Genomic DNA, 13,974 nt, shown 5'->3' on the forward strand with positions numbered 1-13,974 from the left:
CTCAAAAGCAGCACCAAGAAGACAGAGAAGCTTGTAGTAGACTTGAGGAAGAGGTTCAGATGGAGAAAGCTCTCTTCTTTAGAGCCAGTGAAGAAATAGAGATGTTAAAGAAAGCCAGTGCGGATACAATGAAGGATATGGAGACGAAATATGAAATTGAAGAAGCCCTGAGACAAGAAAAGGAACACAGTGCAGCCTTGCAGAAGAGAACTGATCAAAGCAACTCTGTTCTTGAAAAGGTAAAGGCAACAAGTGAGCAGTACCTGGCTGAACTCTGGGAATCAAGGAAGGAGCAGCAACAACTAGCTGAGGCACTCGAGAAAGCACAAAGCAGCCTCAGCTGTCTTCAGGCTCAGCACCAGGCTGAGTTACAATTGCAGGAAAGTCAGATCAAAGACAAAGATTCCAGGTTCAAGGAGCAGAAACTTTCTTTAGGTAACGCATTAAATGCTCTAACACAGCTGCAAAACGAATACGTCGATCTAGGGAAGAGGTACGGCGAAATCAATTCTCTTTACCGTCGGCTGCTTAAAGAACATGGTGACCTCCAAAACAGACATGAGAGGCTCACGTATACAAAAGGGAACCCCCGACCAGAATTCTCTGTATCTCACCTCTGCTCAGCTACAAAGGTCAAACGTGAGTGGTGGTTTGGTAAGAGCTATACTCACATGTACTGTTAAAATAAAAGCACTTTACTGAGAATCGGCTATTCTTTAATAAGTGAAAAAATATTTCATAAGGAATAATTCAAGGATATTCCAACTACTAACAGAGTACTCAGTCCTAAAGTGAAACAATACAGGTGTAAATCTCACCAGTGCTTGATTTCTTAGCTGTGTACACAACGTTTCTTTCTTCTTCTTTTTTTTGGGTGGACACTCCCTAAGTCCAGCAGAAATAACGATTATCTGTCATTTCCACCATTTTACCAGTAGATGGCATTATTTGTCTAAGTCAAGAGGACAAAGGCAGCATCACAATAATAAATGCATGTCAATGCTTTGTGAGATTTAAAGAATTATAAAATAGAGAATATTTTCTGTGATTTTAGTTATTTAGTTATTTAGTCGTACAGTTTGTTTGTCAAGTTGATTTCATCCATTTAAGAAATTAAACATATAAAAGAAATATTTCTAATGAAAAAACAATACCAAAAGGAATGAAAAGGAGCAGAAAGAAGACAAATCTTATATCTGCCCGTCTTTCACAGTATGTCAGTGCACAATACACAAATTATACATTTTTACACAAAAATAGAGAAGAAAAAAAGCAAATAATGTATGGAAATATAAAAAGTAAAGCTAAATGATGTCATATTTATTCAAGATACCAATCTTAACGACTTTTCTTTAAAAAAATTCTTAAAATATTGTTATTGAATGTGATTCCTTTGTTTCTAATCTCAATTTGTTCTATAAACAGACTCCCTTCACCATCAAGGCTCCGTTCAATCAAACTGGTTCTGATTCTTGGTTTATTAAAGATCTTTTAAAGACCTTTTCTTTTCTCAAGTCTTTTCTGTAAATTGCATTATACTTTGGATAATCTACCAGATCATCAAATTTCAGCGATTCACTGTTGTAATAAACAATGTTTAGCTGTACACTTGTCTCTAAATGTAACACATGTGTTCAGATCATCTTAACAAAACACTGTGTTGTTTTAAAATCATGAAGAAATTCTGAAATATTAACCTCTTTTTGGTAAGATAAGTTAAGTTGTACATAGCCATCCAAACGAAGAATTTAGAATTTATTAATGTATGTTTCTTTGCCTTGCCTCAACCAGGGGCTTTTGGGGCTTAAACCTAACCACACCCAAAAACTAGAAAATGGTTATCATGACTATCATCTCAATAGTGCATATATCTGTGGTTGTACAAGTGCATGATATAATAATAATTGCTTGAGTTTCAATGAACGCCCTTGTGAAAGGCGTCAGTCGTCTCCGTGTAACGGCGCACCTCCAGCTGCCTCTTTCATTTGCCAGTCTACATTGTATCACACCGATCAGTACTGTCAGTTTATTTGTATCCATATCTGTGCTAACTTTTTCTTCATTTTGATAATGTATGGATTAGATGCAGTTGTTGATATAACTTGAGTGGGAAATAGGTTTGGAATTTACTTTTACTGAGATGATCGTTGCAGCAATAAACCAGTGACGAGAGCAACGGGGAGATGTTGTGGTTCGACAGCTGAAGAGGAAACACAAGGAGAAAGTTTCTGCGACAAAAGAAAATTCTACAGTCTATAATATATAAATCAGGCTTAATAACCAGCAGTTCTCTCAACTCACAGCCCAGGAAATTGCCTGCTTTGATCACTTTATTAAAACACCCATGAACCAATAATATAAAAGTATTAGCAATATACAGTAGGAATAGACAAATTGACTGTAGTCAATGAATATTTTAGCTGGAATCTTTCCTTTGCTGATGGATGGAGCTTTAAAGGCAGAATTGCACAAAGAATCTGACTTAGATGTAAAGTTATGATTAAAGTTATGCCAATAGAGCTTGTCAGCTACAATTAGTAATACATAAGATTGATCAATTACAACGTCTTTCACCAGCTTTACTCCACAGATATTGTATTAATGCAACCCTTATGTATCAAATATGTGTATTAGATGTAGTAGAGAGGAGGGCTCATTCTTACATATGTATGTGGTTGTACACAAACACAAAAAAGGTTTGGCGAGATCTATGCCACATATGCAACCTATTCAATATACTTTTTCATTTGATCTACAAATTTGCACACTGGGAAACCTTACAGAAACTTTAAAAAAAAATAAAAAATAAAAATCGCTTGGTGGATTTAAAGGAAATGACATGAGGTAAATGAATACAATATTATTGTACACCTAACCAACGTCTTTATCAGATTTGATATTAGGATACTGCCTATAGCACTGACACCATTGGTCATATGAATGTCTAGAATTGTTTTTATTGCCTCTCACCTTTTGAAAATGTATATAACTCAGTTTATTTCGAGTGAGACTCTTTAAAAGAGAAGGATTTGGGGGTGCGCCAATGTCGTTTGTGCCTGTATCCATAGACTATATTTTTTTGTTTCTGTAATGTTAATACACCAATATGTAGAAACTCTTTAATCAAAATTATATTTTTAATGCTAAAATATAATTATTATTATCCAAGAAATTTCAAATGTACTGTTTTACAAAAAATAGCAAAGCACATTATTATTTATTAATTAAGATATCTAATTATAGCTATGTACTTGCATTCCTGAACAGAAAAATGTGTTTTAGTGGTTGAATGGTATGCTTGATTCATTTCTGATTTCTCAGCTGGCTCAAATTTGTGTATAGAAAGGTGAATTCAGCTTGTTATTTGCCAAATAAATAATAATAACAGTTTGAAGGACAACTAAAATGTTTGTTTTTCTCGTTTTTGTGAGAGATGGTCTAACAAATAATATAAGCTAAAAAATAAATAAACGTACTTAGTGCTGGTTTATTATTGTCATGCTGTTCGGTGCCGTGGTAAAGTATGCTAATCACGCATGCGCAGTCGCTGCCCTCACTCACGAAGGCTGGGACTGTAATTAAACGTCGATGGACAGAGCGCGAACACACACACATACACGCGCACCCACGTATCCTCAAATCTATGTGTGCGTGTCCCCACTCTAACATGAGGCATTCAATAACTGCGGGATAGACGGAGTCTCTGGGCGGCGTGTTCATTCACCGGAAAGCCCTGTCTTTTCTTTTCCTCTGCCTTTCTGCTGGACGTCTCTGCGTTTGTACTGGAGGTCTTGCCGTACGTGGAGCTGTTGTCATTCTCACAGGCCGCGGTTCGGCTCTCGTTGCTGGGAGGAGACCGTTAAGAGACTCCCTGCTAGTACTCTTAGCTGGCTATGATGCGTCGCTGCTGCAGGTGTATTTTCCACACGGCAGGCCACTGTACAGCGAGGCGGGTCTTTGATTAATTGTTTACCCCGACTGATCTGGAGGGTGACTCGGAGATACACCACACCTTCAAGGTAACGTGTTGTCAGCTAGCTAACGTCATTCACGGGGCCGATGAACGCAGTGGCGCTCCAAGCTAACGGTTAGCCAGCTAGTTAGCTAGCAGCCATGTATTTGCATGTATGACCGCATAGCCAACCTGGGTACTTGGCCAGCTAACTGTTATTCTCTTGCCAATGGGTTTAGTACAAACAGCAACCTTTTATAGTTAAATTAAAAGGAATATTTTTAATTAGCGTTTACCTAGCTTATCCAACACGCAAGCATTGAGTTGTTAATACTAACACAATGGCAAAGTAGCACTGAGTTAATGCTACAGGTAATGATAACCACAGCTGAACTACACACAACTTAAAGTCAAACAATATTAAATTTCCCTGTTTCTAGTATGCTTGTGCATCTCTTTTCCCCTCATCTTTATCTCTTTAATACATTACATTCTCACTCAAACACCAATAAAGGGTGAGTGAAGAGATTCAAACACAAGTCTGTTTGCATTAAAGCAGGCAGTCTTAAAAAAATAAAATGTTATTCCAAAGGGTTGGACGAGGCATGATATAGAAGTATTTATTGTGTACAGACTTCAAGGAAGTTACCGGGGTAGGAAGATGACGGAATATTCAGTGCCTGACAGGTCTGACTGCTAAAACAATCTTTTGTTGTTAGTCTGCTCTGGGGAAAGTGCTATCACTGCAATTGCAGTCTGAGATTGTCTATCAGCATGGGGTTGTAAATAGCTTTTCCTTGAACAACATTGACCCTTGAATGTAGTCAGAATGGGCTTTATATATATGTGGTTTTGATTGAAGCACCAAAGTAAACCTGCAATCTAATAAACTTCTTTAACTGCTCTGCAGACTTCAGATTACAGGATGTGATATGCTTCCTACAACATACAGAATGTAAGGGACTGGCCATGATGTGTCTGACAATTTTGTGTTACTGTGGCCTCACTCTTGGTTCAGTTAGGCACCTGATACTGCAAAGACACTTATTTCAACCTGTTAACAACAGACACAATGACTCTGTGATTGTAATTATGCCTGCCAGGATGCTACTTTGGTACTTATGCCTCAATTACTAGATTCAAGCCCCAATAGATGGTTCTGCAAGATAACAATAACAAGATGGTTCAGTGCACAACTCAAAACACTAATTTTCTCAATAATTAAACATTAGGGAATTTTTTTTTTCTTTTTTGTTTTTTTTAAAGAAAATGATTTAATGGAGCATCAAGCTTCATTTTAGATCTTAGAAAAAACATTACAAAATGGCACACTGAATACTGAGGTGCTGTTATTTGACTGTGGTCATGTTTATTTCTGTTGTTTCAAGGATGGATGTAGATTTTTGTGCTGGTGGGGACAGTACCAGGAGAAAAATGGATCTGGCTGGGGTTGCAGAAGGCACAATGGATGTTACACCATTGGAGATGTATGACTCTTCCAGAGCAAAAATAGCTGCCAACCTCCGGTGGCTGTTTGCCAAAGCTTATGGCATTGGTAAGTTATGTGAATTCACATAAAAGCGATAACACTGTTTTTAATTTTATAGATTGTATGTTTTATTTGTAAATGCTGTTTGCATGTCTTAAAAAAGTAATGGATGAATTCCTCAAAATATAACCTTTCTCATATACTCATAGTTATCTCACAAATTCAGATGTTTTTGTTGGATGAGTGTTTTTACTTTTCTCAACATACTGATCACCAGTTTGTCTTGAAACTTTGACAACAGTAATATTAATTTATTTGTACTAGGCCAGTCCCATTTTGGCACACGGATTATACGCTGGTACCTGTCCATGCAGCCGTACCGCTTTACTATCAGCCATTACAACCATTGTTTACAACCCTTAAAATTGAGACGAGAGATCCGTCTCTCTGGCCATGATTAAATCTCTTGATCAAAGGTACTGTATGTATTGCCCAGCTGAGAAGTGGAAATACCCTAAGTGTATGCCCAGGTCCGTGAGCAAGAGGAGAAAGTAATCTGAAGTGCACAAATGTACATACCCCAGAATATATTGCAATATACACTAACAGTCAAAAGTTTGGACACACCTTTCCATTTAATTGAATGAGGAAGTATGTCCAAACCTTTGACTGGTGTATCCAAACTTTTGACCGGTAGTGTATACCGTTACCGCAAGATGTTTTGGAATTATACTGCAATATGAGTTTTAAGCCATACCGCCCAGCCCTGATGCTAGAATAAATGGAAATATTAATCAGTAATGCCAACATAAATCCTGCCTACTGTTCTAAAAAGTTCTATCTTGAACATTGAAACAAATTTTGTTTCCTCTTCATATGGCCTTTAAAATAGTGAAAATTAATTATTAAGTAGTTAATCTGAAAGGACGTATAATGTTTTGTGAGAGTGTTACTATAATTTTATTTCTCTCATTCTTAACTCATGAAATTAATTCTTAATCTTTATGCGGGCATGGCATCAGAGAACAGCGTGACTGTCAGGCAGGTTTTTAATCATCTATACTTTGAAATGTTGCTTGTCAACTGTAGGATGTGCTACAGGGTGTCCCCTTATTATAGCAGTTAAACATAATTTTCAGTTGTGCATATCTGTTGCAGCACTGCCGTCTCGGGTAAAATCATCCCTCATTATTTCAAGGCCTTGTTCAAGCTTTCCTTTGTGTTTTGTCTCTCTAGTATCTTGTTAAAAAGATTTCACTGCCACTAAAGCTTTCAGTTTAAACAGATGACAACAAGTTCTCCTTTTGATGATAATTCTTCTGCATATTTTTTTTTTCTTTTCTTTCATAAAGTGCCTGATACCAACAATTACTATTTGCATCATGCTTCATAACGTTTTCCCAAAGTAAAGTTCCCTAGTTAATTGAAAAGGCCAGAAGTTTTGCTGCAGAAAGATTTCTTGTATCACAGATGAATAGAGGTGGAGATGATTCTCTGTGACAATAGAAACTATACAGTTGTCCCAAAGCTTTAGTGGCTCACAGGTAGGCAACTCAGTCTCAGGATCAGCCACAATCATCTTCCTCTTATGGAGCTGAATATATTAGGCCCATCTGATTTTCACTCCATGGTTCATATGGTGCCTGTTAACAATGCTAATGCTGTAGCATTGTTTACTTTGCTTGTATAAACAGTCTTGATGACGAAGTTCCTTTATAAACAACTGCAGCAAATCTCATGATGTGGGTGTAGTCGGGAGTCGTGTGCATCAAGTGTGAACCCACTATTATGGTTTTAATTTTATTTTCATTTTTGAACAAGCATGTGTGTTATAGTGCACGCTAACCCAGTTACAGGTGTCAAACAGAAAGTTACAGAGGGGTCGAAATTAAAAACTTGGGTGCCAATGAATAATATAGAATTCAGAACAAGCTTATAGATAAAATAAAGAAACATATCAGTGATTGAATTTAAAATTTAAGATGTTTTAGTAAGGGCAATGAATGGATACTTTTTCTTTAAAATGAATACCCTCAGTCTAAATGTATATACATCAGTTGGATTGCTCACAAAACAGCATCAATGAATAGGAACTGTAAATAATGTTGAAATTTATTAATGATTTTCCATTGAAATCCTCAGTAAAGTAATGCAATTTCCATCATATCTGATTTCCTCTACTGTATTTAATTGTAGGTTCCTGCTAGTATAACAAACCTGAGGTGACATGGGAGATGTGCTACGAGCTGTGCTATTGAAGGACCGTGTACTTTTCTGTCTGAACATGAATGTTTATGTCTTGTGTGCTGTGAGAGTGCTGCACTGTCTTTAGGTGCTGTGTGTGTGTGTGTGTGTGTGTCTCGAGTGAGAGAGGCAGCATCAGTTGTGACAGTGACCAGGCATGGTTAGCGATAGTCGAGACAAAGAAGACACTAATGTGAAATGTTCTGTGCTTGTTGGAAGAAATAAATGTCCAGACTCCTCCTGATCAAGCGTCTGTATGTTCTTCACCTGCTTGTAAAAGACCCGAGTCAGCCTGAAGCAGCTACAGCGCCCTCCTGGAGGAAATACAGTATCTTCCCTGTGCTTTCTGACCATGGCCTATAAGCTACATAAGGTGAAACATAACCAGGCTTATGAAAGTTAAACTTTGTCAGCATGTCTCTGTCTGCAGGAGCTAGCCCCGCCTCTCTCCTCAGGACAGGGAACAGCGAAAATCCATTGTACACGATCTCATCATGTCCTGTACCCAGTGTTTCCTCTACATTCATTTAAGAGTGGCGGGCCGTCATTCCTAAATCCTAGTTGCCGCTCCTTCAAATTTCTTTAAAAAAAATACACTGCCGCAGCATGTCTCCACCTTCAAAGCAGAGTCCTGCACTGGGTTGGGTAATCGCGAGTACTACAGTAAACTACAGATAACTATCTACACGCCATGATGTAACTGCTGACTGCATTTTGAGATGAGCTTGTTCAAATATTTCTCTAAGAAGAGAAAGACACCTGATGAAGATGACACTAGTTGGGTATCATTAGCCTTTTACTGACTCATAAATAAAGAAGAAAAAGAATTACATTAACTGTTCACACTTGTAATCAGATGTGATAAATTATCTAACATTAATGTTTTATGTAATCATATAAGACAAGTAACATTAGACAGGGAGGAGCAGTGGAACAAAGTGAAGGAGAGCAGAATACAGCAGGGGGACAGCCGAATGAAAGAGCAGGAGAGCAAAGGAGAGAGAGATGAGAGTAGAGGAGAAAAACCTCAAGGGAAGCACAGGCTATCAGGCTGGGACACTAAATGGTTTGAAAAAAATAGCTGGTTCCACTCATGGCTTTACCATGCTGATAATTTTTTTCTTTCTTATTTTTTTTACATATACATGTCAATATTTCTGTTAAACAAATAAATAAATAAAAAAAAAGAGGAGGAGGAGAGAGAGAGAGAGATAGGAGAGAATTAAGAGACACTACCCAGTTTAGAAAACTAGACAGCAAACGTGGCACACCTATTTTAATCACTGCTGTAGCCATGTTGTGTGTGTTGTCCCTCACCACTACATGCAGTTTATTTTTGGTTATATTCCACTTTCCTAACATGCTGTCAAAAGTTGTTGCAATAGCAGCAGCTGTGTGAGATCCACAGCTCTCTTGTATGAAAAGAACAGCCTTCTGAAGTGCAAAGGTTTTCATATATCTACTGTGCTATGAGACGTGGCACTAGGGATGTAACGATTACCGGTATGACGATAAACCGCGGTAAAATTCCCGACGGTTGTCATACCGTTTCAAATTTTAATTATCGTTAAAACCGTGATTGATTACCGCAACTGATTACCGAAAAACTCACAGTGATACTGCTCATTTCCTGGAGAAGCAGCAGCACCTGAACGGCACTCGCTCAAGCGGGCGCGCATGCGCAGTTTGCACTGTCCAGCGACAACACGGCTGAAGCCACCTGCGCTCCAGAGATTACCCCCCCGTAAAATCAGAAGTCTGGGCATATTTTGTATTTTTAAAGGATGTTGAGGGTAAAATAATTGAAGACAATCAATCCTTGTGCAGAAAATGCAAAAAAAAAATCTCCGCGAAGCCACTTCCAATATGATGAGCCATCTCCGTGACCACCACACACAACTTTTCAGCGGGTAAATCAACAAAAACGGGATTTCGGAATAGTGGGAAACGTCATGGTTTGTCTCGCGAAAGCGAGTAGTGTGCAGACGACACATACCGTAGCAGACCAAAATGTGTTTGTTTCTGTGTTTTTTCATTAAATTTTTATGCTGTGTACGACCGCTGCTACTTAATTATTATCCGACACAGAGTGAGGACCTGTGTGTGTGTGTGTCAGTCAGTCAGATGATAATTATTATTAATAATAATAATAATAATAATAATAATAATGATAATAATAATCATATAATATAAAATATCTTTTTTTAAATAAAACTTGGTTAAAAGATTTCAGTGTGTGTGTTCAGTACTTTTGGAACATTTTGAACACATCTAACAATACCGTGATAATATTGATAACCGTGATAATTTTGGTCACAATAACCGTGATATAAAATTTTCATATCGTTACATCTCTACGTGGCACGCTAACATGGCTAACACTTGACACCAAGTGTATGTGATAAAGCTTATGTGTGTGAATGGGTACGAGAGATGTGCGATAGTAAATGCGCTGTATGAATATGTGAGTGAATGGGTGAATAGCAAAACTGTAGTGTAAATCAGCTTTGAGTGGTCATTATGTTTTTTATTGTTTTAGTCAATAGTCATATCGGCATGTTGGACGATGACCGATAATTCATATGAAAGCCAATGTCGGATGATACCAGTATCTTGCTGATAATATCATGCATTCCTACTGATTATGGTATGTTGCGGATCACGTTTGGCTGACTGTGCTGTACATCCTGGTTTTTGTTGTATGTCCTCATGCTCCTCTCATCCCACTAAGTACATTTCATCCGCCTGGCCTGTGGTGGCACGAGGGTGGGGGGGGGGAGCAGCTGCTAGATTACATCTGGGTCTGTGGAATATAGTCAAACATTATGACTTGCAATTACACAATTACTGAACTAATGTACACCGATGCTCGTCTCAAGGATTGACTGGTTGGTTTGATTGTTTGGTGACGTACGAAATTAACTAATACTTTTTTAACATTGTTCTTATTTGCACCATGTGCCTGAATGCAGACAGCATATTTGTGGCTTGTTTTGGCATACTGCATGGATACATGATACAGTACAGGATCTGAGCATAAGCAGCTACTTGAATGAGGGCTAAATGTGACCGGAATGACTGATACCTGAACACTTAAATACCTACAATTAGGGCTGCCACAAACAATTATTTCGATAATCGACTAGTCATCAATTATTTTTGCGATTAGTTGACTAATCGGATCATACGTAAATTGCAGCTTATCGCACCAGCATGAAGCTGCACTTATAACCATCATTAGCTTCCCGCTTGAAGAGTTTAAGGTATGTGCTAACTAAAGATAAAGACAATTAAGATGATACCGAGACAACTGTCCCTCTTCGTCAGAAATTTAATCAGTCACAACATGCTACCTTTTCAGATGCTCATGCATCGCCGTCGTACTGCTATGGAGGGCAAGTTCTGCCTTGCAGCTTTTGCATTGCACATTTTTCTCTTTTATTTTGGTAAAATGCTCCCAAACTTCCGAGCTCCCTTGCCGGCTAGCCATGATACTGTTTGGGCATAACTTTTCCGGCTAACCCAGATTACCGCTACTGCACAAGTGCGTCAAGGACAGAAAGGCAGACAAGACAGCGGAAGGTGCAGCAGCTGTTTTGAGAGAAAAACAAATCCTTGAAAAATAAACGATTATGGCGATTATTATATTCGCTGACAAATTTGATAGTTGATGTAATCGTGACTAGTCGACTAATTGGCAGCCCTACCTACAATGTGATATACTTAATACTGTCCAGGTTATACCCTGCTTTTTGCCCTGAGTCAGCTGTTATTGGCACAGCACCCACTTGTGACCCTTGTGTTGTGGATAAAGTGGTAGAAGATGAGTGAGTGAGTTTTCTCAACATTGGAATATCACACAGAAAATTTGGTTGTTTCTTTATCTTGTCGTCTTTTTTCAGATTACATTTTTCACATGATCCCAAACCTCAAGAAAATGAAACGATAATAAACTTTTTTTTTTCTTTTCTTTTCATACTGTCATGTAACATATTTTAAGTTATGTGTGCTTCACCTTGCAGAATACATTTGTTTTGTGCATGCCTCAAGTCAAGGGCTCTTTCATCCCATGCCCATTAAAGGCTTTGGTTTTTGAGAATGACTTCACTTCTAGTGCAACAGAATCTCTTGCTGAGGTCAGAGTTTCCTTTTTGATTTTTAGGACTCCTGTATTGTTGTATTCAGTGCTGGCCATGCCTATTGTGTCACCGGAGAAGCTGTTTTCACTGCAGCCTTTGCTTAGAATGGATCTATTTTCCCCTGTACTCTTAAGGCAGAAGCTGCAACTTACAGTTTCAAATGGCACATAAACTGAAGTTGACTTGGAGACAAAACCATTCACTCTCACATTTACACCTCGATATTTGTTCTATGTTTTGCCCTGCGATAGACTGGCAACCTAATACAGGGTGTACCCCAGCTTTCACCCTATGTCAGCTGGGATTGGCACCAGTGGCCCCATAACCCTCATGTGGAGGATAAAGCAGTAGACAATAAATTAATGAATGAATACATTTCAACCATTTACTGCAAATCCAAGGTTTCATTCACTCCCCTTATGTCAAAAGCTTTTGAGAGTTTAGCCAGTAAGTTGATAAAAAAACAACAGGCTATGTATCTCGTCTTAATTGCAAGTTACAGTTAAAAACGTCACTGCAAATATGACTATTGGAGCATGTGAAAATGCCACATGGTTCATCTTTACTCTTTCTTTTTTTGCAGACCATATTCCAGAGGACCTGAGGGACCCATTCTACACGGATCAGTATGAGCAGGAACACATAAAGCCGCCTGTCATCCGCCTTCTGCTGTCATGTGAGCTTTACTGCCGAGTCTGCACCCTCATTCTCAAGACGGAGCAGGCAGCGTCTCTACAGTCCCACCTGTCCGTCATCCAAGCTCTGTCCCGTAAAGGGATTTATGTTGTGGACAGTGACGATACACGTGTCACAGAGGGGGACCTGGCCTGTGTACCCATCAAAATGGTGAGTGGTCCTTAATGGATTTTGTTGTAAATCAGCATTTTCATTGTACACTAATTGATCATCAGATTATTCTCACTGTGAATTTAAGTGAAAAATAATAATAATAATTATTATTATTATTATGATTAATGTATTATAAATACTGATTCCAGTGTTTCCCTGGTTGCTATGCAACTGGGTTCAGCTCACCTGAATCACAGCACAAGTTTTAGTTGGGCTGATTTCCTGCATCTGTTTGCGAGGTACTGATTCAATTCAGATTTTGATTTGATTCTATAGTGATTCATTTTGAGACATTTAAGTTTTCCTACCAATTTTGCTTATATTATGAAAGAGATTTTCTCTGAACCAATGCTGCAGATTGTATAAAATGTAGGTCTCTATAACCTGGTGCATCATTAAAATTAGTCATTTTTACACCTCTACAGACTTAGATGTTGTCTACAGACTTAGACCCAACAATATCCTGGTCACACGAGACTATCATGGTAAAGTATGACGTGTTTTCGATAGTCTCAAGAGATGTGCGCAATGGACATAGGAAATGGCATATATTAAAAGATTGATTTAATTTTTATGAATCGATATTGGATTTTCTGAATAAAAAATCAATATATTTGGAAAATCTACTTTTTGACTGCCCTAATGTATAGTTCCTGAGCTGTCTATATGAGGCACCGCCTGCACATTGTGACCATGAACTGCAACACTGGAACAGCACTGTCTACAAGCCCATGTTTCTGCCATACAGTGATGCAGGCAGGCTGTGTGTGGAAGATGATGAGATATGTTTCAATCCACATGTCTGAGGACAATTGAGATCACTGGGACGATAGGCTGTGGTAAATGACAAAAATGTAATTGTGGTGGTGCCTCATGTGGTAGATTTGTGTACATTTCCCCACAAATGTATATATTTGAAGTGTTGAGTTATTCCTACATTCAATTTTATGGTCACATTTACTGTTAAAACATGAGCACTGCCTGGTATCAGAAATAACCAAAACAATACCTGACCAATCTAACTATTGTAGCACAGACTGCATGTGAGAGTAGACGGAAACTAGGACAGTAGCTACAACAGCCTTGCATATTACCTGTAAAGCTGTTCCTGCTTCTGATTTATTATCTTACCACAGTGAAATCAGTGAAAGTAGCTCATGCTTTTATTTCCACTGAGCAGTGCAGCCATTCTAAACCACAGGCATTAGTCACTGGGAAACCAGTTGTGTACTTGTTGTATATGCACATAATTACCACTGCAATAGTTTGGTATAGTTTATTAACTGTATAAAAGAGAGTGT

At 38.3% G+C, this 13,974-nt stretch overlaps 1 protein-coding gene across 3 annotated transcripts in view; it reads left to right on the forward strand.

The window, feature by feature from the left end:
• Positions 1-3,557: 3,557 nt before the first annotated feature.
• camsap1b (calmodulin regulated spectrin-associated protein 1b) overlaps positions 3,558-13,974 on the forward strand; it is a 31,249-nt gene continuing 20,832 nt past the window's right edge. For all 3 annotated transcript variants that reach the window (XM_058636439.1, XM_058636440.1, XM_058636441.1), the window contains exons 1-3: positions 3,558-4,019; positions 5,341-5,507; positions 12,408-12,670. In XM_058636439.1, the coding sequence (XP_058492422.1) occupies positions 5,342-5,507; positions 12,408-12,670 (429 nt within the window). In that variant the 5' untranslated portion in view covers positions 3,558-4,019; position 5,341. The remainder of the gene's footprint in view (positions 4,020-5,340; positions 5,508-12,407; positions 12,671-13,974) is intronic.

This window comes from Solea solea, chromosome 8 (assembly GCF_958295425.1).
Source record: "Solea solea chromosome 8, fSolSol10.1, whole genome shotgun sequence".
Classification (NCBI taxonomy): Eukaryota; Metazoa; Chordata; class Actinopteri; order Pleuronectiformes; family Soleidae; genus Solea; species Solea solea.